Source organism: Lingula anatina, chromosome 6, assembly GCF_051362555.1.
Source record: "Lingula anatina isolate TDL-2025a chromosome 6, LinAna3.0, whole genome shotgun sequence".
NCBI classification, from domain to species: domain Eukaryota; kingdom Metazoa; phylum Brachiopoda; class Lingulata; order Lingulida; family Lingulidae; genus Lingula; species Lingula anatina.
Window position 1 is genome coordinate 24,453,948 of NC_141772.1, and position 25,694 is coordinate 24,479,641.

General features: G+C 36.4%; 2 protein-coding genes across 5 annotated transcripts; one reads left to right on the forward strand and one right to left on the reverse strand.

The window, feature by feature from the left end:
- The first annotated feature begins 1,807 nt into the window (after positions 1-1,807).
- On the forward strand, positions 1,808-19,026 carry LOC106167428 (serine/threonine-protein kinase TBK1-like). 4 transcript variants are annotated; one of them, XM_087015234.1, is made up of 18 exons: positions 1,808-2,085; positions 4,757-4,887; positions 7,483-7,623; positions 10,438-10,564; positions 11,557-11,647; positions 11,958-12,048; positions 12,488-12,645; positions 12,813-12,923; positions 13,127-13,518; positions 13,731-13,881; positions 14,549-14,780; positions 15,246-15,367; positions 15,696-15,812; positions 15,960-16,061; positions 16,330-16,426; positions 16,698-16,882; positions 17,307-17,378; positions 17,640-19,026. In XM_087015234.1, exons 2-18 carry the CDS (start codon positions 4,780-4,782, stop codon positions 17,686-17,688), a joined length of 2,346 nt encoding a protein of 781 aa, XP_086871360.1. In that variant the 5' UTR covers positions 1,808-2,085; positions 4,757-4,779; the 3' UTR covers positions 17,689-19,026. The 4 variants fall into 4 exon arrangements, with proteins under 4 accessions (XP_086871360.1, XP_086871363.1, XP_086871362.1 ...); XM_087015237.1 differs by lacking the exon at positions 1,808-2,085 and adding an exon at positions 3,066-3,088; XM_087015236.1 differs by lacking the exon at positions 1,808-2,085 and adding an exon at positions 3,771-4,013.
- On the reverse strand, positions 18,970-25,573 carry LOC106176724 (eukaryotic translation initiation factor 4E type 3). The gene is made up of 7 exons (XM_013559228.2): positions 25,385-25,573; positions 24,580-24,652; positions 23,747-23,841; positions 23,570-23,630; positions 23,154-23,220; positions 22,320-22,475; positions 18,970-22,083 (listed from the first exon to the last, which is right to left on the reverse strand). The coding sequence occupies exons 1-7, from the start codon at positions 25,537-25,539 to the stop codon at positions 22,025-22,027; spliced, it is 666 nt and encodes a 221-aa protein (XP_013414682.1). The 5' UTR covers positions 25,540-25,573; the 3' UTR covers positions 18,970-22,024.
- Between the last annotated feature and the right edge of the window lie 121 nt (positions 25,574-25,694).

Here is a 25,694-nt window from a genome sequence, read left to right on the forward strand (position 1 = left end):
ACATGATCCTGATGGGAATATTGCAGTTAGGTTGTTGTTATTATTTTTATGATTATTATTTGTTAATTAGTTTAGTGGGATGACTCATTAGTTTGCAGCAACTTAAAAGGGGGGGGGGGGTACTGTGTGGAACTTTCTCCATGAAACCTCCGTGTTCCTAGGTCAAATTTAACCAGGTCGGACCATTTTCGAATCCCCCAGGCTATGAGCCTGATTTGCCGTGCACCAAAATCTTCTCAGTTGCTGCATGCTTATTAATAGAGCGAAAGTGAGATCACCTCCGGCCAACTGATATCCTACAACAAAGGCGTTAATCTACACTGATTTTAAACGTGAAAACGTTGAGACTCTGGGAAACAAATGGTTAAATATAGACTTAAAGAGGGGGAGATGTGGAGACTCGCGTTTTTGTAAGAAACGCTTCGGTGCAAACAGTGCCCCAAATATCAGTGCAAGTAAACACCAAAATAGTAGTGCTACTAGGGTAAACGTCAGTGATTAGGCTCACAAATGAGCTTTCTCTTTGCCTTTAAGGTCTGCTGTTTACATGCAGATATCAAGTTTGTAGATGATACTGAGGTTTCTTTTTTATCACTACCAAGAAGGGGATCGAGACTTCGAGCGGGTACGCATATACCGTCTTACACCACTAAGTTTCATGCGTTACTGCACTTATTCACGCTTTTTGCTGTGTATTAATTGTGCTTACAGTAAGTTGGTGAGCCAGCGCTACCGACCCACATTTTGAGGAAAGCGGATCTTTTTCACTCCTTTTTTTCATAAGGAAAAAAAACATTAGGTAATGGTTTTGTAAGTGAGAGAAATATAACAGTTAATCCCAAGAAAACCTTAATGCTGTTAATTAATTGAAATTGCTCATGTTGTGGGTTTGACACCCCTATGCAATGTTAAATTTGAAAATTGAAATATTAAACGACCGGTCGACTAGATTCTTTGCTCGTTAAATATAATATATTTCAAAAACAAATCTTGTCCACCAACCCTACATGTTTAGAGAGTCGCCGCTCGTCCAACTGATCAGTTTTTGCTTAAAATATTAGTATCGTAAAATATCTATTGATTCCACAGACTTTTTCTGGCCTTCTCTAACGTTAGGAACTATCAGAACGTGCGTGATTTTGACACAAACAGCTGGTCCCATTTGTTTCAACATTTACCACATGGCAGTTCTTCTCTGTTCACTTCTTTATAATAATCCTGTCTCGTTTACTTCATCATATATCCGTGTTAAATGCATTGCTGGCTATAGACGGCAGTGTAGACAGATAGTATAACAATTTAGGCTCTCTCTCTCTCTCTCTCTCTCTCTCTCTCTCTCTTTGGCCCTTTGAGAGCATTCACATCGAGAAGAGCCGAGGTCTAGCAAGGCCGAGACCTAAATATGGCTGACCTACATGAAAGGAAGACCGCATAATCCTTTAATGGTCTCTCAATGACATTCATTTTCATCTTCTCGATGTGAATGCTCTCTTTGATTGCCGATGGCCCTTTGTTGATAAAATGTTGTTGGCTACAGTTCATAAAGCCTTTGCTGCTACGTATCTGGATAAGAAAATCAATGGATGCTCCCTAGATATATAGAGCCACTTCGGCTCTGCTAAGTATGTTTTGTATTTTTCTTACAAGAAGTCGTACTTTATCACTACTTAATATAATTCATACTTATTTGTAATTGCATCCTATTGTACATTTTCATCTACCCATGTAGATGCATACGATATGTACAATGAATAAAGCTATAATTTAAAGCTATGACCTCCCTTGACCTTGACGCAGAAAAATTTTGATCTTCAGCTTTCTGTTTGTTTGTAGTTGCTACAAGTACGGTACAGGAGATGGTTAGATCTGCGAATGTTTTGGCCAACATAATGTCCTCTTTTTCAAGCTAAAATGGTGATTGAACTCGGGATGTGTACAGGAACTTATATATGGATTGTTATACATACAATGTTAGAAACATTTGGAGCCGCACCTAATATAGGCCAATGTTAGCGTATTCAAACGATGTCCGTCCTTTAAAATTGCTGAAGTACCTGGACAATCCAATTCCATTTAGGTGAACAGGTCAGTATTTGGTTGAACAAACGTAGTGCAACCAATATTTTAAAACATAAGTTCTACTTGCTAAAAGGGTTTATTTTGTCAGCGTAGCTAAGAGACGATCGTTCGCGGTACGATGGCGTTTATTTACATTAGTCGCACTGGTATAGGTTGGGGAATTCCCTTTCAGTTCTTCACGTCAGCAATCTATATATAGACCTACGTGTATCAAAGCTGACACGCTCGTGGCACCTGTACAATATTTTGTAACGGGTAGGGGGCCTATTACTTTGACAAAAATGTATAATTTAGTTTCATCAAACTTTTAAAACAATTACTGAGTGTGTAATTATAACAGATTTACATCTTACCCATTTTTTACGAAGTGGCAACATGCATGTAAAGAAGGCACTCCTGTTTTCAGTAATTGATATGCACAATATCAAAAACGCAAGTAGGAGTGCTTACGCTTGAATGTCTCGAGCTAAAAGCGAGAGGGGGGGGGGTGCTGCTGCCGATGATGATGATGATGATGATGATGATGAAGGAAGACACTGAAAGTAAATAAAGAATGTATTTAAATCCAACTTGCGTCTGTCCCAATATTCAACAGCTGTGCTGCATTGAAAATTTACACTAAAATGCCCTCATTGCCACAAGTGAGGAGGGGGTGTTTACAGTAATTCCTGCCCATGCTGAGCCAAACTCTGATGTGATATTATTAACCGTGAAAGACTACATAAGCTTAGAATTTGTTTTTTTTTCTCCTGAACTTTGACAATACGTACACGCACAAGGACATAATTAAGAATCTTTTTTTAAAATTAAATAGTTATTTCTATCACCAGCACTAACATCGTTCTCTCATCATATTGCAAACAGCGTTCGGAATTTATTTTGTCAAATATCCTGTATGTCTTCTCGGAATAAGGGGCAGGAAGTAAAACCCCAGGCCTACTTAAATTAATATTTAAATTCCGGATTTCACAAAACTAGTACAGCTATGACACTAGAGAAGACTAACCAGGTAAAAAAAGAACATTTCTTTTCTGCCAATAATTAACGTTTTAATACCTGTCGTCTGTAGGCCTATGCTTATAGTTACAGCAGCCTACGCGTTTTAAAATACTAATTAGTTCATGAAACTAATATTAGTGAAATGCATGTATTCCGTACGTGTCTTATGTAGGCCTACGCTACGTGAGCTGAAGCTTCCTGGTCCAAGACTAGCATATACATGATATGTATGTGAGCGCAAGGACGGAGCTCTGGTCTGACTGTGTTACAATGAGTAGCAGTAGAAAATGGTAGCAAAAAGAGTGTCTAAAATGGCAGTGGTAACCAGCAGTGTGTATCATAGATTACTAGTGCGTTTTTAATAAATATTGAAATATAGGCCTATTCATATTTCATTCATGGGATTTACTAATCTCATGATCTATTTTTCGTTCTTTGTCTAAATGTTTTAAACGTAAAATCGGCCCGATAACCGAACTCGATAATAATCCCCACCCTACCCCAACATCAATCACTTGTTGATTCATGTGTTTGTTCATGTTGATTCATGTGAGCACCTAAGTGCCCAGCCGTACTGAAGCCTACATGCCGTCAGCTTTAAATAGCCTTAAGTATGGATGCCACTTGACACGTCAATAGGTGATAGTGACGTCAGCGAATACTGTAAAAGGATGGTATTACGCAGTTGTAAAACATCATATTTGAAATACCTGTGTTGATTTCAACCATGTTTCAACTGGCCATAAACTTGAGGGTAACCATAGAATACCCAGCAGGACTGAATAGGAATAACCTTATAGAAATCCCAAGGATGTCTGTTGGCCTTTATGGGAATTCTATCAGATGATTCTTCCATCTGGGGCATGAATAATAGGACTTCATAAGATTTTCTCGGGCAAATTTGTTCCATTGCGTCCTACAATACGTTACAATACGTAAGCGATTTACATTACATTCGTTTTTTTTTTCTACGTGTTATGGTACACTACTAAGTGTGGTATTCTTAAGTTATTTTCTGTGAAATCAAGGAGACACCAGCCGAGCGAGTACCGTAAAAACAGTGCCATCTATCGGATTGAGCATAGCTGCATCTAGGTCAGCGTAGACCAGTATAACACGCTTGAATGTCATGGCCTTGTGTATTTATTTACAAGGAACGTGGCAACGAGAAAAGAACTTATAGCAGACACTCAGTTTCAGGTACATGTACATGAACTATGTATACCATTAACTATCGGTGGGGAAAACCAGCTTGTATGTTGTTGAGTACGAAGTAGGACTAGTTGAGAAGAAATGATTCCCTACACTGAGACTGGAGCATGCTCTCTCTTTTCTAGCGCCCCTTTTCTAGATAACTTTAGCATATGTTTTCACGCTCGACTGTTACCTTAATTGGTCAATAGACCAAGTACTTGGATCTAAAAATCACTTAAACGACTTTAGAACACTGTATCAGTCAACCACAACGCAGGAAAACCTATCAAATTTAATTGAGTAGTTTAACAAATTTCAAAAAGTCGCCATAGACTACTGTATGTCGTAGTCTAACGCATCAATGTCTCCATGGGGGAACATATTATTTATACATGTTTTGTGATAACTTGCCAAACCCAATAAAATGAAATATTCTTATGTTATATAACACTGATAATATTATAACATTTCTTTACACTTACAGAGAGGTTCACATAGTAAATTGTGATGTCCCAGCTATCGTCCAACCTACGAGGCTCTGCTAGCTACGTATGGTCAACGAATGATCCTCTCGGGCAGGGAGCCACGGGAGCTGTATACAGGTGTCGACACAAGGTGAGAATACTTGTAGTATAGATGAGGCACCAAGACCATCTGGACATAAGGCCCTGAAAATATGTTTAGGGCTGCAATGTTTATTTTAAAAAACCATCAATTCACAGATCTCAGTAAATAAATCTTTATTCATATTTTACTGTTAATGCAAGTCATTTCAAGTTGGGTGAGGAATAAAAACCTGGATTCATGAGTCATGGGAATGGGATGCTTACTTGTCGAACGTCCAAATGCTTGTTAGTATTCCAGTTACTGTAGATAAAATTGACAAGATAAAAGAAGTGGAAAATTATCAGCTAAAATCTTTGAGGCTATTGCTTAAAAATCATATCAACAATTAAGTAATTTTTCTGTCAAGTAATGATGGGAGCCTGTCAAATGATTGAAAACATCTGAGCTTCCTAGATTTTTGAAAAAAATAGGTTTTGATAATAAAACTGCCTCTGTGTTAATATTGAAAATGAAGTCAGCTAATTCATGTAATGTTTTAGGTAAATTTATTAATAGTTATCTTTGTGGATGACTTGGAAGTCTAAAATTTAATATTTAAAATAAGCAGCTGTATAGCCACTCTGTCACTACTAGACTGCAATATTGTAAAATTCTTAGTTATCAGAATGAATTGGCACTCCTCCACCTATAATTTGATGCCCTCAGCACTATTACCATTGTACACCTACACAGTATCTGTTTGTCTGTGACCTAAGCGGTGAATCTGAAGCGCCCACACCTTGATAATCAATAGGTTTTATTTGGTGTCAGTCAGTCATACATTGACATTTCTATGACTAAAATGTATAAAGTGTATTTTATTAAAGGTGAAACTATTGGTGTTGAACTGGAAAATGACTAAATATGAAGCTGCATTATTCAGTAGTATAGATAAACTGTCACAAGTCAATGTGTCACCCACACATGGCACCACTCCTTGCCACCACACGTCTTTCACACGTGGCACCGCGCCCTACTTGTGGGTGGCAGTTTGTCTGTATATAAAGCACTTCAGAAGCTTAGCTTGTCAGGATAAGTTATTGACAATACCAGACCTGCTACCAGTACAGTACATATGATTCTCTCGGCTCAAGGGACTGATTAAGAGCGTTGTTCTGCTCTCTCTCCCTGAGGACAATGTGTCCCAGCATATAATAGTGACTCACATTTACAAGTTGTGTTTCTTTTCCAACAACTTGAAAGTTTTCAGCCAAAAATTTATATTCTAAATTTTGAATAACTTGACCATAAAAAAAATTGTTTCTTCTCAAGTGAAATAAGCAGTGTAGTTGCTAACCTACCTTTTGGCTGTCTGCCAAACCAATATTGCCAGTGGGCTTGATCTCCATGGTAACGCTTTTTATTGTTTTTTCCACTAATTTATCCCTCGGGATATGCTCCAGTCCATCCTAACTGTGACCTGTCTCTTCTGCATACAGCACTGCACAGTGTTGCTCTGATCAAACTTGAAAGATTTACCTTTGTTTTTCATTGTTCCACATGCACTTATATTCATCCGTCATGACATGCGTCGATAACATTATGGTTTGTGGTGTTAAGCTATGTCCCGTGTCCCGCGCCATGCATTGTGCAACACTTGGTGCTGCACATACATCTGTAGGATGCAAAATATCATTAATTATGTTGAAAATACCCATCAGAGTTTAAACATGAACAAATGACAAGATAATCGACATCGTAATGTGAGATAAAGTAGTTCTTACCCATTGAGCTGGTGTATGAATACAAAATTATCCAATCAGGAGATTTTATATAGAGGTGACACATATCAATACTGGCACTCCTTCAAGGGGAATCCCCTTCTGTCAGTAACCAATCAAATGTAAGGTCACAGGGAGAATTCCTTAACAAAATTTTCAGACACACAATCTCCTACAGGTTGGTATTTTAATAATTGACTATTGAAATTAACTTCTTTGGTGTTGTTTATACATACTACTTCTATATAAGATTGACCCATAGCATCTAAAATGGTCCAACAGCTCACTTAAATGCTTTTTTTTATTTTGGAACCTCCCTTAATACATAAAGGTTATTTAGTATGGTTGTGTTTTGATACATACACATGTTCTTATGTTTGTTTATTTTATAATGGGAGATTAAACTCCTAGCAATAAAAGAAAGTAGAGGGAGCAGCACTTGTGTTTTGCACCTGAAAACGGCCTTTGTTGGATATTTTAACAAAAATATGATTTTCTCTATTTTCAATAAATTCATAATGGCTTTTTATTTTAAGAATTCAGTTTGTGGTATTGCTTATGTTAAAACTATAATGATAACTTAGTATTTAAAAAAATTGTATGATAGTTTATCATTTTTCATTATTTTTCCCATTGTTTTATTTAATTAAAGATGCTTTTGAAGTCATATTTTTGCCACATATATATAATCCTTGGTTGTTTTAGTTTTACTTTCTATCTTATCCCCAGCGTACAGGAGAAGTGTTTGCTGTGAAGACCTTTAACACTGTCAGTCACTATTGTTTTACTTTCTATCTTATCCCCAGCGTACAGGAGAGGTGTTTGCTGTGAAGACCTTTAACACGGTCAGTCACTATTGTTTTACTTTCTATCTTATCCCCAGCGTACAGGAGAGGTGTTTGCTGTGAAGACCTTTAACACGGTCAGTCACTACCGTCCACTTGATGTCCAGACCAGAGAGTTTGATGTGGTCAGGAAGTTAAACCACAGAAATATTGTGTCCATGGTGGCCATTGAGGAAGAGGTCAGTACAGCCACCATCTGGCTAGTTCTAGAAATAGGAACATTTTATTTATTTAATTTATCATATCAGTATATTTACCAAATAAATTTACCATGCCAAAAGTGTTGTCTTTTTATGTACAGACACAGATGTGTCTGTACATATTGCCATCACCTGCGTCTGTCGTCGCCGTCGCCGTCCCTGTCGCCGTCGATGTCGCCGTCGCCGTCGCCGTGCACTTTCATCGTTAACACAATAAGTGGAAGACAGTTTAACTTTTTGGCTTTATATTTACAGAGCTGATGAATATTCATAAAAACGCAGGTCAAGTTCGAAAATCAGCATGTTTGGGCAATTATTGTAGTATTTATGCTGTGTTTTCACTTTTTAGCATATATGCAACACTGTTAACACATTTCAAGGAAAACCGATAGGCCTGTAGTCATGAAACTCACAGGAGTAATTAATCTTACTAAAATGCAGGTCAAGTTCGAAAATCAGCATAATCGGGCCATTATTTTATAAGTTATGCTGTTTTTAAACATTTCCTCAGATTCAATTCTTAGGCATGTTAACAGCCTCATTATTTAATTAATAAGATTCGTAAAAGTGTTTGTTTGACATCTCCTGAATCTTTACAACATTGTTAGTTGATTATGTAAAAATGATGGTAAACTTGTTATCATGTATTGTATAATAGAGTTTCAAAAAGGGAAATAAACTCATATCATTGCAGTTTGTCAGATTCATTCATTCACTATGTTCAGAAACTCAGAATGGAGGAAATTGGACATTAAACACTGTTCTATTGATATTTTTCCCATCTCATCAATTTTCTTAGTTGATCATATATAAATGGCAGTAAATTGTTAATTTTGTTATATGTTAAAAAAATGTTAAAAATGAAAAAAAAAACATTTCAGGACCATGCTGTCTTGTTTACATTTTGGCATTTTCAAGGTGTGACTTTGAAATTCCTTTGGCCTGAAGACCTTTGCTAGGAACATTTTCTGAATATCCATGATACTAATATTTTGTTATTAAAAATTGATGGTAATTATCCTGTTAAACATTATGTAATAGTGCATCAAAATTTGAAGACACCCCTATTTTGGACACTGCTCCCATGATGACCATTTAAGGAAAACCATGTCACTTACTGTTCTCAAACTTACAGGAAGAAACATGGGACTTAAATAAAGCTTCAGTGGGCAATGCAGATTATTTGGTAATTTTTTTTTTGGCAGTTAATCAGTTTTTTGTGAAAATTTAATTTTTCACATATTGGCATTTTCAAGGTGTGACTTAGAACCTCCACGGGCTTGAAGACCCATGCTAGTCACATTTTCTGGAAATCCACGATACGGATCTTTTATTATTAAAAACTGATGGTCATTATGCTGTTAAGCATTATGTAATATTGCATTAAAATAGAAGAAAAAACAATTTTGGGTGCTGCTGCCATGATGACCATTATGGGAAAACCATGTTACTTATGATTGTCAAACTTTCAAAAAAGAAACAAAGGACTAAAATGCAGCCTGAGTTGGAAAAGCAGTCTAATTGGCTTCTTTTTCTGGAAGTTATACATTTTAGTGAAATATTCATTTTTATCATGTTGGCATATTCATTGTGGGACTCGAAGCTCCCATGGACATGAAGCCAAATGGTAATCAAATTTTCTACATGTCCATGCTATTTATAGTCAATAATCAAAAATTGGTGATAATTATTCTGTAATTTATTATGTAATGTTACATCAAAATTGACAAAAATATTTTTGCACTGCTACTACAAACATTATGAAAAGAAAACTGTGTTACTTATTATTATTTTCAACTTACAAGTATGATTTGTAGGATTGGCATGCAGTTCAAATTAGAAAGCCAGCTCAAATGGGTTATCATTTATTATTGAATTTAAGCAGTTTTATGTGAAATTTTCATTTTTCTCATTCTGGCATTTTCAAAGTGTGAACTTAAACTCCCATGGGCCTGAAGCCTTACGCTTGTTACACATTTCACTTACATTGGTATTACCTGTTGAGCATAATTAAAATTTGATGTTGAATTTGCAGTTAAGCATAATGTACTTTTGCATCAGAATTGACAGTAGCCTGTTTTGTGCATTGTTATTGTCTGCTTTTTGTCTGTACATTTGACAGCTTTGCTGCCTTGTTTTTTTTTTAAGTTTTTTTTTCACATAAACAAAGGATACAACCAGCAGCATGCAATGATATATAAAAATGAACCAACACCTGTCAATGAGGAATGAAACCTTCACAAAGAAAAAAAGAAAAAGGAAAATTTCTTACTATTGAAAAAGAAAACTGAAGGGCCAAAGATCCTTGTTTTATTATTGTTTTAGTTGCGTTCTTTTGGCTGTCTTTTTCTGTCAAGAGAGAATTACCATAACGTGGATTCAGAAAATGCCACTACAATTCACACAGACACAAAATTGTGTTTTGGTCTGAGGTTTTTTTTTTTCATATACAAAACAAGTTAATCATTATGTTTGTAAGAAAAAGCTGTCATTTAAGACATGTAATAAACATAAGACTTTTATTTAGAGAAATGTTTCTGGAAAATTCAGTTCTTTTCTGCCATCCTTAATCACCAAGTTATACTGTATTCAAAGCAGTACACATACACAGATGTATGTTTTTAGTTCTTTAGTCTCTTGCATAATGAAGATAAAGACTGGTTAATTTCATTTTTGGTGGTAAGAATTTGAAATTAAGAACTCGAAAACTTTTTGTGTGTGTGTGTGTGTGTACTGTATAAATAATGTCTTATGTTCCTTGTTTACCTATAAAGATTTATTTTCTCTCTTTAGCAACATACAAGGAACCGTATCATTGTGATGGAACTGTGCGACTGCTCTCTGTACAACATGTTGGAAAAACCAGAGAACGCATTTGGTCTGGAAGAGGTTGAATTTTTGGAAGTATTAAATGATGTTGGTAAGTTAGTGGAATATGTGTGTAGTATTGTGTGGGTGGAAGTCTGGAATGAAGGAGACATCACATGATGTTGGTAGCTATGTAGCTGGATTATACATGGATTTTTGGTGAGTGTCATAGTTTAAGACTGACTGATCATTGATATGAGATAGTTGAATGTGTGTGTTTTGTTACAGCTGAAGATATGAGATATCTCCATGTTTAATGTGTGTATTTTGTTGCAGCTGAAGGTATGAGATATCTCCATGTTTAATGTGTGTATTTTGTTGCAGCTGAAGGTATGAGATATCTCCATGTTTAATGTATGTATTTTGTTGCAGCTGAAGGTATGAGATATCTCCATGTTTAATGTGTGTATTTTGTTACAGCTGAAGGTATGAGATATCTCCATGTTTAATGTGTGTATTTTGTTACAGCTGAAGGTATGAGATATCTCCATGTTTAATGTGTGTATTTTGTTACAGCTGAAGGTATGAGATATCTCCATGTTTAATGTGTGTATTTTGTTACAGCTGAAGGTATGAGATATCTCCATGTTTAATGTGTGTATTTTGTTACAGCTGAAGGTATGAGATATCTCCATGTTTAATGTGTGTATTTTGTTACAGCTGAAGGTATGAGATATCTCCATGTTTAATGTGTGTATTTTGTTACAGCTGAAGGTATGAGATATCTCCATGTTTAATGTGTGTATTTTGTTACAGCTGAAGGTATGAGATATCTCCATGTTTAATGTGTGTATTTTGTTACAGCTGAAGGTATGAGATATCTCCATGTTTAATGTGTGTATTTTGTTACAGCTGAAGGTATGAGATATCTCCATGTTTAATGTGTGTATTTTGTTACAGCTGAAGGTATGAGATATCTCCATGTTTAATGTGTGTATTTTGTTACAGCTGAAGGTATGAGATATCTCCATGTTTAATGTGTGTATTTTGTTACAGCTGAAGGTATGAGATATCTCCATGTTTAATGTGTGTATTTTGTTACAGCTGAAGGTATGAGATATCTCCGTGATCAGAATATTGTACACAGAGACATCAAACCAGGAAATATAATGAGAAGCATTGGGGAAGACAAACAGTAAGTTATCCAGATCTTATCTTCATATATTATACTTGACATACTTTGTATTCAGGACATTTTGATTGGTGTTGAACTTTCCTTTGATATATGTGAAGTTTTATCATCATTAGTGTATACATGAAACAAAACTAGCAGTTGGTGCGAAATTTTTTGCTTCACCTATGACATTAAAGAGCACAATGATATTGATACATACGTTATACCGATACATATGTTACCAAACTGCATGCAGATTGTTGATTCTTTTAACATATTTGCAATCAAAATGTATTCAATAAATTTTAAATCATTTTTGACATTATTTTAGGTCTATATATAAATTGACGGACTTTGGTGCAGCTAGAGAGCTGGAAGAGTCAGAACAGTTTGTATCATTGTATGGAACTGAGGAATATCTGGTAAGTTTGTAAATTTTTTCAACATGCCAGAAATGTTATTTGTTAACAGTGCTTAGTTTTCTGCACTTAAAGGCAAACTCTGCACAGGATAGTGACTCCACTACATGTACTGGGAGTTGGTTATGATAGTAAACTTCAAAGGAACAGAGAGAGGTGACTTTGTATATTACATGTACTGGGAGTTGGTTATGATAGTAAACTTCAAAGGAACAGAGAGAGATGACTTTGTATACTACATGTACTGGGAGTTGGTTATGATAGTAAACTTCAAAGGTACAGAGAGAGATGACTTTGTATATTACATGTGGAAAGGATTTATGATTATTATAAATAACTGCATTGATGAATAAGTAAATGATTAGATAAATTGATTTATAAATAGAGAGAAATAAAGAAAACAGAAGAATAGCATAATAGCAGTCATCATGTTGTGTTCTAGTACCCAGACATGTACGAGCGAGCAGTTCTACGGAGGCCTGTCCAGCAATTGTTTGGGAAGGAGGTGGACTTGTGGTCACTAGGGGTCACTTTGTACCACACAGCCACAGGGCACCTGCCGTTTCAACCCTTTGGTGGGAGACGGAATAAAGAAGTGATGTAAGTTAACAGGGATGAAATATTACACCACTTGCCACTACAATTTTAACATTTGAAAGTTCATTAAATTAATTTAAGTATAAATTTCAAAAACTTACTTAATTTACTTCATACTGAAGAAATGGTATTGAAGCAATGCTCAGAAATGATCTGATTCCAAATTTCAGGCATAAAATCACAGCAGACAAGGACTCTGGTGTGATCTCAGGGATACAGTCTACAGAGAATGGTCCTATAGAATACAGTACAGAACTTCCTAACACATGTCAGCTGTCAAAGTAGGTGTGATGGCTGGGTCTGCCTTTAGAACAGCAGAGAGTTTAGACAAGCTGAGAGTTCAGTTTTTATTCAAGGCTTTAGTTCAATAATAAATGATAAATTTGGTAAATTTGATAGCCTGAAATTGAATTTTTTTTTTAGTCATAGGGTACAATCTTTGCAGCTGTGTTCATAAATAGAGAGTTTGTTTTTTATATTTCAGAGGACTTAAACTTCTAGTCACACCATTATTAGCAGGGCTTATGGAAAATACATCATCAAGAATGTGGACATTTGATCAGTTTTTTGCCACTGTAAAAGACATAATGAAGAAGGTGGTAGTATACGTTTTCTCCACGGCCACCTGTGAATGTTTGTCTATATACATCAACAAGACTGAGACGTACGCCAAGTTTCAAGATGCGATAGCAGAACAGACTGATATCAGAGCAAGTGCGCAGTTTTTACTGTTTCAAAATCACCATTTTACCAAAATAGTGCAATCAATGACTCTGGTGGAGAGATATCCAAAGACGTCACCACAGGATCCAGTTTTCTTATATTTCACCGATGTGGATTCAGCATTATTCACCAGACTACCAGAATTGCAAATACGTGAGTGTTTACAAACAGCACTTTCGCATGCAGTCTCTCTTTCTCTCTCTCTCTCTCTCTCTCTTGCAGCTACTGAGTATAATGAAACAGCATAATGAGTCCTTGAAACAATGAAGAAAACTAAAAATGTTAACTAATTTGTCCTGGAGTGACCCTCTGGTGTAGCACATTACATACAGTATATCTTCTCATATAAATGTGCAAACTTTCAGCCAAATACCCCAAGTTTGGGACCAGCATCTCTCTTGAGAATGACTACCCTCTAGCCAAGAAGTGTGCTGGTAATACAGAGTATATAGTAAGAAAACTGAGACTGATCAATCTACAACAGGTGCTCCTTGATAAAGCTATGACCATGTACATGTGAGTAAAGAGAACTTGAGAGATATCTATATAATATACAGTTATAATGTACATGTGAGTATAGAGAACTTGAGAGATATCTATATAATATACAGTTATAATGTACATGTGAGTATAGAGAACTTGAGAGATATCTATATAATATACAGTTATAATGTACATGTGAGTATAGAGAACTTGAGAGATATCTATATAATATACAGTTATAATGTACATGTGATTATAGAGAACTTGAGAGATATTTATATATATATATATATGATTACCATGTATGTGTGAGATTGGCCCCATTCAGAATAGGGGACTAACTAGTCCGAGGCTCAAATATGGCGACCCACTACAAAATTTGCCGTCTAATCTGCTAATTGACATTAAATAGATATCCCTTGAGGAAATATTCAAGTGGGTCAGCCATATTTGACCCTCGGACTAGTTAGTCCCCTATTCTGAATGGGGCCTTAGATAACTTGGCTCCAAAGTCTGCCTTACAGGGGTTTTTGCTGTCTGGGTTGTGCTTGGATAGATTTTTAGTTATGTTTTTTCAGTGTAATTTTTGTACTCTTGAACCTTTGTGCCTCTTTCTGCCAGTGTACTCTACTTTCTGTAATAGTAACATGCGTGTTCCTGATTTTTTTATTGATAATATATAAACTTCCCTTTGTTGTAGACAAATCATAAAGTTTGAGATATCAGGCTACCAGGAATCCAATGTCTTTATTGTTACCATGATAACGGAGACACACAAGCGTCTGCAGACTGCGACAAGGTCTCTGAACAGGATAGTGCGTGTGGTGCAGGGCTTGGCGTCACTGCGCGGGGAGCAGGCGCCCAATGAGGTGCGGTTTCTAGAGGAGGATTTACAGGTTGCAGAGAATCAGCTTACTGTCCCCTGTCAGGAGGTGAGGGCAGATATATCACAGTGTAAGGGCAGATATATCACAGTGTTAGGGCAGATATATCACAGTGTTGGCACTGTTGTGTAGAGTTGTACTGGATAGTAAGGGCTTGACCCCAATGAAACTATCTTTCTACAATATTGAACTAAATCTGCGGGGTTTCTAGCTGCATGGAATAAGATTAATCCACCTCTTCTTGAGGTTGAGCAGTATGCAGAAAACCTGGTGAATACAGGAGTAAATTGGAAACAAGAGTGTTTAACTGGTAAAATGATCAGAACTTGGCTCAATCTGTGTAGAAGGATAGTGTCATTGGGTATATATGACTCCTGAGACTTTTAGAAGGACATTAAAAGGATGAGAGACACAGAAAGAGAGAGAGAGAGAGAGAGTGACAGAGAGGGAAAGAGAGTTAAATTGGTAATATATTTGAACAGTAATTCTGCATGTCTTTAATCCAATCCACAGGCAGTAAAATCCACAGAAGAGCTGAAAAGTTACGTCCATCAGTTCTGTCAAGGTGTAGTCATAGATGATGAGTTGTCTAAAAGATGGAAATCAAACTGGGGCTGCTTGGAAACAGAGAGATGGTATGTCTAGTTTGTTGTCAGATTTTTTTACTGTTTGGTGTATAATTATGGATTCACAAACTCAACCTGAATTATTGAACATTGCCAGATGAAGTTTTGTTAACATGCTTATTATGTGTTCTTTTTCTTACTAAAATAAGTGACGGAAATTTATTTTTCACTGCTACTTTTTCTGTCTACTACATGACATTGGAAAAAGTTTGTCAGTTGAGAGACTGTATCTGAGTATTATGGGACATTACTTAGATGATAATTATGGGACATAGATGACTATGATGAGACATAACTTAGTTAACTATGATAAGACATAAAGGCTCTGTACTTCCAGTGTTGAGAAGGGACTGGTCCTGTCAGAGCAGATCAACAAAACTATGGAGGAATTTAAAAGGGACAAACAGTTGAAGAGGTTACCGTACAATGATGAGCAGATTCACAAGTTTGAAAAGTAAGTGCATGTTGGACTCAGATTTCGTTACCTTTAACAGTAATACTCTGTTTGCAATTGTAACCTTAATTAATTAGCATCAAGACATCTCCATTCCAACAGTTGTGACATTCCTTTTATTTAAATGGTACTTTCTGTATTATCCAGGAATAAAATGAATGAAAACTGCACCAAGGCAACGTCTCTTGCAATGGATCATTGTTACCCAAACCTCAGAAAAGTTTTCAAGAAATTTGAAGAAGCTTTCTTGTAAGTTGTTTTAGCAGTAGAACATGACACTCAGTGTCTGACAAGAAGCTGATGAGATCTAAGGGCTGTTTAAATTTCCATGAAACATTTTTTTTTTTTTGTTAATTTGCATAGATTTGTTTAGATTTGTAATTGTCATATTTATATGTCTGTAATCAGTGTCTTGAAATGAAATGATCGCTCTCACATTCATATATATTCCCAGGTTCCTTATGTAAGTATTATATGATGTATACCACTGTGAATAAGAGTAATTATTTTTCTACAGGTTTGTCTGTACATTTATCACTAAGCTGGGCAAGATCAAGAAAAGAATAGACAATCTTACTGAAAAACAGAGCAGACTGTCAACCATCTTAGATGAGGTAGATATCCTGATATGCGTTATGAACTCGGCTTAGGTCACCTTTTACACTTAATACATACCAGTTGTAGCCTCAGAACTAAAAGAACTAAAACTGTAAACGAAATCATTGTGAATATACAATTAAGAAGCATTGGCTGAATTGTCAACAAACATTAATGGATAAAAGCAGTCATGAAAATTTCAATCTAATTTTTCAACATTTGTCCATTTTTAAAGCACATATTTGATAGTCAACAAAAAATGTTCACATATTATAATTACTTTTGTAGAAAATGGAACATTGTTTAAGAAAATTTGAGACAGTTTCTGATCTTCTAAGCTCTGGAGGCAAAAGACAGGAATCATCCCCCCTGGTTGGTTCTGCTGTTGCTAAGCAACAAGGTACTGGCTCTAGACCTTCTTCAGGAAAAGCCAAGGAAAGGGAAAACCAGCTTCTACGAGAGATACAGGAAGAGTATGATTTAGCATTTGATTTTTTTTTATATTATTTTTATTGATTTGAATATTATTGATTTGAAAACTGTTTCATTAATTTCATGAAACCTGCAACTTTTATTTTCTTACTCTGCTGATTTATTTAATTCCTGAACATATTTCCCAGCACTGTGGCACTGTAAAGTGTCTGCAATACATGTGTCAACCTAAGCATTGAAGTATGCAATATGATAAGTATAGTATAACTTTATAAAATTTTAAGTGTGACATTTTGAATTTTACAAATATTTGGGTGCACCAAGATAAGGTGGTTGCTGCTGTAGATGTGAAATGCTCAAAATATTTTATATATTGCAGATAGAGAACAAACATGTTTTGAATCTGACAGGTTACATTGCAGAATGTGAAACTTTTCTCACTGTTGCATTTTTTCTCTTCCTCAGGTTAAAAGCACTAAATGTTGATTCTGCAGAAATACGCCAGGCCTTTCAGGAGAACACTAACCTTGTCAAAGAGTAAGTTGTGTGAGGCTGGCAATTTATTCCATTGATTGTACTAAATATTTTGTGAGCTAAAATAGAATTGTATATTTTTTATGTATATCATGGTCACTATTTTTTTGCCTTTGTATCATTTTTGAAAGACAAGTTGAATTTGGCTTTTAAAGTAAATGGATAACATGCAAGTTTGTAAAATGAAGAAAAATGTAAAATTTGATTAGACTCAGCAGTCTGAGGCAGACAATATACCCTAACAGTGGCGTGGTTTATTTTCAGGTTGGAAAAACTTCAGTTCCAGAACCATGTTGAGGTACAGTCAGGATGATGAAGGCTATGGTGTGTGGACGTGACGTGTCTGCACACTCCTGTATATTACCTTACATCTTACACCTGTGAACAGCACTGCAGGTGACTCCCTCACTTCAACACCTACAGTCCACCTGAATCAAGGTACTGCAAGAGGGACAGGAATCAACCACACACCTGGGATTAACACATGACACACAGCACATAACAAGAGGGCATTAGGAACGTACTCTCGCCACCAACTGAACAGGAAGATATAGGGATGGGGGCACAAGGTCAGAGCATAGCAGGGTGAAGGGCATGAAGAACTGGGAATAGAAAACAAGAGGGAGAGGGGTAGTTGACAGAAATCGGTGCAAGGTGATTCCACCGTTCACAGCATGGTTGACCCTGTATACAAGTAATGCAGAGAGAGATTGAAGACATGAGCTATCAAGAATGTGTGAAATAACAATAAAAAAATGTTTCTTAATTGTGTTGAGTTACCAAGCAAAACAGAATAGTTTTGAAAGATGGATGGGAAAGTATAAAGACAAATTAAGAGACCATTCCCACAAATATTTGGATCAATCTATTTCCCTGGGGACTCTCACTAAATTGCTATCAACTTGACTGGCTTAAATATCTGTCACGTAAAGCTGTTAGGGGGTAATTATCTTTACCCCCTAGCTAATTCAGTAGGCGTGACAGAGACATTAAAGTTGGTTAAGTTGATAGCAATTTAGTGATAATCCCCAAGGGGTTAGACCAATCCAGATGGATTGATCTAGGTATGAGCACCCAGTCTAAGGGTCTGAATGAATATATTACTAATGAATTTTCAAAGTTTGTTCTTCTGCAAAAAAAAAAAAAAAAAAAAAAAAAAAAAAATATATATATATATATATATATATATATATATATATATATATATAATCATTATTATAATGATAATAATATAAAAATAGATGGAATTGCTCTGCAGAAAAGTTTTCTTTTTTTTTTCTTTTCTTAAGGGCATTGCAGACATCTAACACTAAATGATGCAGCTATAATATTCACCCAGAAATTGAAAGTTGATAGCAGTTACTAATTTTGTAATACCAGTGTTTGTTTCAGATATGATTACATTTCATGTGCAGTATAAATCAGAGAAATGGTTTTAAATTTGTTTAAAAAAAAATAATTGTATTATAAATGTATGGTGACATAGTATACCTTACAACCACTGTACATTTGTTTTCAAGGAGCTTGTAAATATTAAATATTGTAAAAATTTAAGAGATATATACTTTCTGAACAAAAAACAACTGTTATGAACTGTAGGTCTTGAAGTATTTTATTCAACAATAAAGTATCTTTGAATTGATAACCAGAATTTCTTTATTTATTGTTTTTCATTTATCTCCCAATTCATTGGTGTCCATATTTCTGTCCTGAGGAGGCAGGGATACACAATAAAGTGACTGTTCCCAAGCTTGACCACAACCTGACCAGGTCCAAGACCCATACTGCACACTTCCAGTTGCTTTACTTCTACCTCCTGGTCTCTCTCTCTCTCTCTCTTTCTCTCTCCTCCTCCTCTCTCACTGACTAGGTTTCCATACCTAGATCGCTCTAACAGCATTGATCCATCTCCAAGGGGTTTCTCGCTAAATTGCTTTCAGCTTAAGCGGCTTAGATGTCTGGCATGCCTACTGAAGCTGATAAACCATACTTTCAGTAGGCCTGACAGACATCTAAGCTGCTTAAGTTGATTGCAATTTAGTGAGAATACCCTTGGAGATAGATCGATCCACAGTTAATACAATAGGGTCTGGGAATGGTCCCTCTCTCTCTTCTCACTGGTTGAAATACCAGTCTCCTGCAAGCCTCAAGCCTTCTTTCTACTATTTTTTAAATGTACTCTGTACCAATACACACATACAGGAGGCTATGGACATGTCTTGGCTATGGACACTACAGGAGTTAACAGCAGTGCATTCAAATGATCACCCTTAACTGCTACATGTATCACCCTTTTAACTAAAGCTGTGGGTTGAACATACAGCTTTATCACTGTGAACCTCTGGCCTGCAGCCACGTCCCAGTATTACTTTAATACAATTCAGGACATAAATAGCAGTTTGAACCGTGTGTATATATCTATATAAATTAGACCTGTATTCAAATATTTGCACGTAATACTTTAACTGTTAACTAAAAGTAGCATGGTTGCCTCCATTTGCAGTGACAACAACCTCCGTGACAACCTTCATTCATTAAATTTACCCTGATTGGGTGACTACTGCACTTTGTCAACTTTTTTTCAATTTTTTTTTCAATAGATATTTACTAAATAAAGCAACTAACTCTTAATATGAAACAAATTTTTTTACAGTAGTGAAAAAGACAACTGTTCGCCTGTATCTAAGACCTTATATGTCCATATAATCATATTTTTATCAATTAAGTACTTCAGAGTGACTCTGCCCTATTATGTATTCATTATCGACATTTTGCCCAAACAACTCAAGTAAATATTCACTCAAAGAAGAGATATCCCACAATACAATCTGTATCTGTCCCCACATCCTCAATGAATACATACCTCACTAACAGCTAAAAACCAGATTTCATTATACATAATATATTTATCATGTTATTCTCATTTAATTGTTGGTTTTCAGAATTCAGACCTTACTGGCCCAGGTACCAAATCATTTCAGGTGCTTCTGCCAATGAATTTGTCATGGTGAAAATCGAGTAGATTGGCTGAACATGTTTGGCTACAATTGGCACAATAAGAAAATAAATGCCCAGTCAGTTTATATTCACACAACTATCAACACATCCACTGCTCAAATTCAAAATGAAGTAACATTGAATTAAACCACACTGCTGACCACAGCTTTACCACAATGTGGGTCCAGGAGAGAGCACCAACGTGACCCACATCAATCATTGGGATTTATTCAGCGGTAAACGGACTAGCTGGTTTGTATGCCAGTGAATGAGTTCTAGGTGAAATGATAACAGGTTTGCTGTTACAGAGGGTGGTCTGTGGTATGTTCTATGTGGCAGTGTATTACAGTGGGATATTTTGTCTTGACCATTGGTGTGTAAGCTGCTGTCAGAGAGGGTGGGGTTATAGTATATGGTATGTTCTGTGTGGCAGTGTATTACAGTGGGATATTTTGTCTTGACCAGATGTGTGTAAGCTGCTGTCAGAGAGGGTGGGGTTATAGTATATGGTATGTTCTGTGTGGCAGTGTATTACAGTGGGATATTTTGTCTTGACCAGATGTGTGTAAGCTGCTGTCAGAGAGGGTGGGGTTATAGTATATGGTATGTTCTGTGTGGCAGTGTATTACTGTGGGATATTTTGTCTTGACCAGATGTGTGTAAGCTGTTGTCAGATTCCAGATAGCAAGAGGCGGCAGTGAGATGGCACAAACATTAGCAATTAAGCTACTGATGAACACTGGTTTACAAGTCACATGGTGGACAATATCACCAAAACTAGCACTCCACCAAAATCACAACATAAAGCTTGCTTAATTTAACTTTTCATACACAGTATGATCAACTGAATTTAGTACCTTGTAGACTTTTCAAAATGACTCCCCTCAAAGGTTAACATGTCACATTCAGTGCAGATGTCTTTCTCTCTCCCTGCACATTTAGAAAACTGATGTCATTATTGATAGAAGCTTTACTCTAGGAATGCAGTTCTCAAAGTCATATATTAGAAGAACCTTATGACTTTACACTTCATAGAAAGTGCCAGCTGCCTGTGCAAAACACAGCCAGAAATTGCTTGTAAGCTCATCATTTGAAGTCCATCCATTTCTGTATGGAAAGTTACTCACTATGAGAACATGAGCCCTCTCCCAGCTGCCACTGTCTCCTCCCTGATGACTACTGCTGCCACCTGTGGGAAACACTGTTGTCTGTAGTTTGGTGAAAGATACCTATGGAATAAACTGTCCTGCCACCTACTAGAGAGCAAGCTGCATTGGTTGGTGCTGCCACCTATGGTGCAGGGTCAGCATCCCTCCTATAAGCAGTGGTTCATATTGCACTAACTGCAAAACCAAGGCCAACACTGACCTTTCTCAAATATATGTCCCTTTGCCCAGCAATTATTAGAAGTTCATAATTCTACATCTATTATGTATATAGTTTGGTGGCGCCACCTACACTTTGAGTGGCAGATCCCATGATTCTACATCTTTCACAGCTAAACTACAAACACAGCCTTCATCATGAGAGTGCAGTGACCTCTGACCTCCAGTCACCAGGAGAGGGCGCCACTTCACGCCAGTGAGTGTATGTCTCTGTGTGTGTTGTCCTTAGAACCATCACAGTCTTTGGTAGGTTACAGAAATGGACCTCTAACTCTTGCTGGGATGGGAGTATGCACCTCCCTCAAATGCCTGATGGGTTTGAAACGCTGGAACACAGACAGAAATAGCGAATCAACTGCAGGCCCAGCTCTATGCTGTATAGGAATTTATCAAAAATCACCTACTATAAATCTTAGAAAAAATGTTAACTTTTTGTTCTCATGTTAGTTAACAGACTTTTCTTAGTGAAGAATGTATGTATTATATATATATATATATAACAGCCACAGATTAGGATTTATGAATTTACTCATCTTGGCAACTGATTGTGACATAAACTTACCTTTGTAAAACATGGCTGAGAATCGGACATGTGGCAATAAAGATTTTACTTTTTCTACTATTGTTGACTGGTCTGCTAAGGATGAATCTTTGTTCCAAATTTGCAATATATCATCTCTCTCTCTTATACTGACACTGATTCCATTGATGTCGTCACCTGGAGGGGACATAATGTTATATCATATCAGTTGTGGCATTGTGTTAGTTGAGATATCATGTCAGTTGTGCCATTGTGTTAGTTGAGATGTTATGTCAGTTGTGGCATTGTGTTAGTTGACCCATTGTGTCAGTTGTGGTATTGTGTTAGTGGAGATATTGTGTCAGTTTTGGAATTGTTAGTGGAGATATTGTTAGCTTTGGAATTGCCAATTGTGACAGCTGTGACAGTGTGCTACATATTGTGACATTGCAAGAAACTGAAATATGATAAGGCAAAGCATGCCAGTGGCATTCAGCCCACTTTCCATGGGGTCAGCCTTATCAGCAAAGTAAACCTGGGGAGATTCCAGACCCAAGTTTAATGTAACCTAGGTATAGCCAGGTCAATATACTACCTTACTGTACTGTACTATAAACAACTTGTATGTGAAATATGTTATCAATACAAGCCTTTTCCTTACAAAAACAACCAGTAATGTGTTCAAAGAAATGCAACACAGAGATTATACAAGAAGGTATGTGTGTAATGACATAACTGGTCCACCTCTATTTATATAGAGAAACATTTGTACTTTGTTAACCCAGCTATTTTGGGGATGGAGTCATAAAAACATAGCACATCAAGTGCAGTGGTGTTAGGTGTCTGTGTTTTCAGCTGTGCTGATGTGTTTTTTACCTTTTGCCATGCTGTCTGAAAACTGCTCCCCTATTGCTGCTAAAAGTAGTTCTTTCCAAACTGCATTCTGCAATTGGAAAATAAGCAAATAATTTTTCATTTACCAATAAGCACTTGCTAGGATGAAACATATATAAAGTAAATGCCTTTAGCACCTGTCTTCATTTCACCTTATCTCATGTTCTGACACAAACTGTCCTTATAAACTAGCAATGTTGTGCTTGTTTTTTATTAAAATAACCTCATCAAGCAGCAAGAGATATTGGGTGTAGAAATAAGCAGAGATAACAGGGTCACATCTGGGGAGAGACTGTCACAGAGAAAGTAGATAACCCCAAGCCTGACTGGGCCATGCATGCACCCAATGTGGTGCTGCCTGGTTTCCTTTATGTTTTCTTTCTGAAATCATCACTTACTGTGTCTTCTTTATACACTTTTATCCTCCAGTTGCCACCTTTCAGATTTGCACTGTCTTCCCTTGAAATACAAAAGATAACCATTCATAGGATAACATCCAAGTATTGCAACCTACATGCTCAAATGTGAGAATGTTTATCTTAACATATATGTTCAATATTCATAGTCACACTTACCACATTGGTTTGATTTCATATCGCATTAAATGGTAGCAGTAGCGAACATTTAGCTTCTCTGGTTCTGGTATATTGTTATATACACTCCAGAATCCCTGAAAAAGAACAAGAATACTTTTTTTCCACTTTGTGTGTGTCAGGTGTGTCAGAGGAGCAGTAATAAAGCACATTAAATCACATGAGGACTTGAAACCTATCAGAAGGTACATAGGGTAGAGAGGGGGTGGTGGTGGTGGGGGTGGAGGGGGGGGGGATAACTCATCTAATCTCTCTAACCATGATATTTTCCATGCAAACATGCTAAGCTCAAAATCATTCTACGTGCATTTTTGTGCCAAATTTAAGTTTCCTAGAGAAATAAATAACTTTCTCTTACTCACAAACCACTTGGTCCCTAGATTTGGTTTTGATATTATATACCATTTTGAAATGAACTTTAATAACTTACTAATTCTAAATGTATCATAACTCATACAGACACCCATAATCTTCCTGGCATTTCAAAAGGAACAATCAACATCAGGTACTTTAATTAGAGAGGTTCATTGTTTTATAGGTCTGAATTAGAAACAAGGATAATCTTTGAAAATTATTTAGACATGAAAATACAACTGTGGGACATTTCACATTTGTATAGTACACATTTAACAAAAAAAAAAAGCTACCCATTTTCCCCACCCCTTTTTGTGTGTTAGGTGACACAATTGATTATTAGGTGTGACTGTGTGTTAGGTGTGACAGTGTGCAATGTGTTAGGTGTGACAGTGTGTTAGGTGTGACAGTGTGCAATGTGTTAGGTATGACAGTGTATTAAGTATAACTGTGCTACTAACCTGCACTGTGCTGACAGTATACAGCTTTCGAAGCGTAGCTTCATATTCAGCTGCTGTAAGACCTGGAACTGACCTGAAGAAATGAAGTCATCAGCTAGAGTTATAACAAATTACTTCTTAGGTATGACCTGGTAAATTGGACATGTACCAGTGCACGTGAGACTTAGTGAGTCTAAGGTACAGATCACACTAATTGATATATAAGTAGTTGAAATTTCTTTAGCATCTCAAAAAAAGATTGACTGCAAAACAACAGCACTACACTGATCTTCTTTATCTTAAACTTATGTTCTGCAAATAAAGCCATGCATTTTTAATATCAAAGCATAGGTCAGCAATGCCTGATGTGCATTTCACTAACCACACATTTTACAAGATTTCTCTTTTCGTAATTTGCCTTCATTTAAATGTTTAATTCAAAACAGTTTGGTCCACACAAGGATGCAACCTTCAGAACGTTATATCAAAATTATACCAAAGAGTAACAAAGCAAGGATTTCAATATCTTATCATCCAGTAGATACACAATTTGAACATTCAAGTATTATAAAAATAGTGATAGCATTAAAATGTTGTAATCATTAATCTATACATGAAATTAATCATATATCATACTTTCACAAAGAAACTTGATTAATAAAATCTTCACGAGATTCCTGGCGGTTGTTTTCTTCACGACTGAACTTGCTTAGATGGTCAAGAACTCCGTCCAGTCGAAATATACCGAGCGGCCTTGGAATGAAAAACACTGGGCTCAACAAACTACGAAGAACACATACATAGAACTTTCTTGAAAACCACTTACTTGTCGAGCCAGTATGTCCATGGGGTGTTTAAAGGAACCCCTTTTTGTTCTGAGTGTTCGATCTTGCTGATCGCTGCTCTGGGTAATTTTGGGCTAGCTGTACTGGAAACATTTTCATTTTCCGCTTTGACAGCTTCGACTGCGGGAGCAGCCATAATGATGGAAGCCGGGGTCACGTGATCAAAACACCTGACGTCATTAGTTTAAATCGTGCCAACCCCTTACTAACCTTCTTGACTCACTCAAACGTTTATTGATCGGAATGAATAATTTAATTTAACTTTCTTCCTCGCTATAACGATTGTATTAT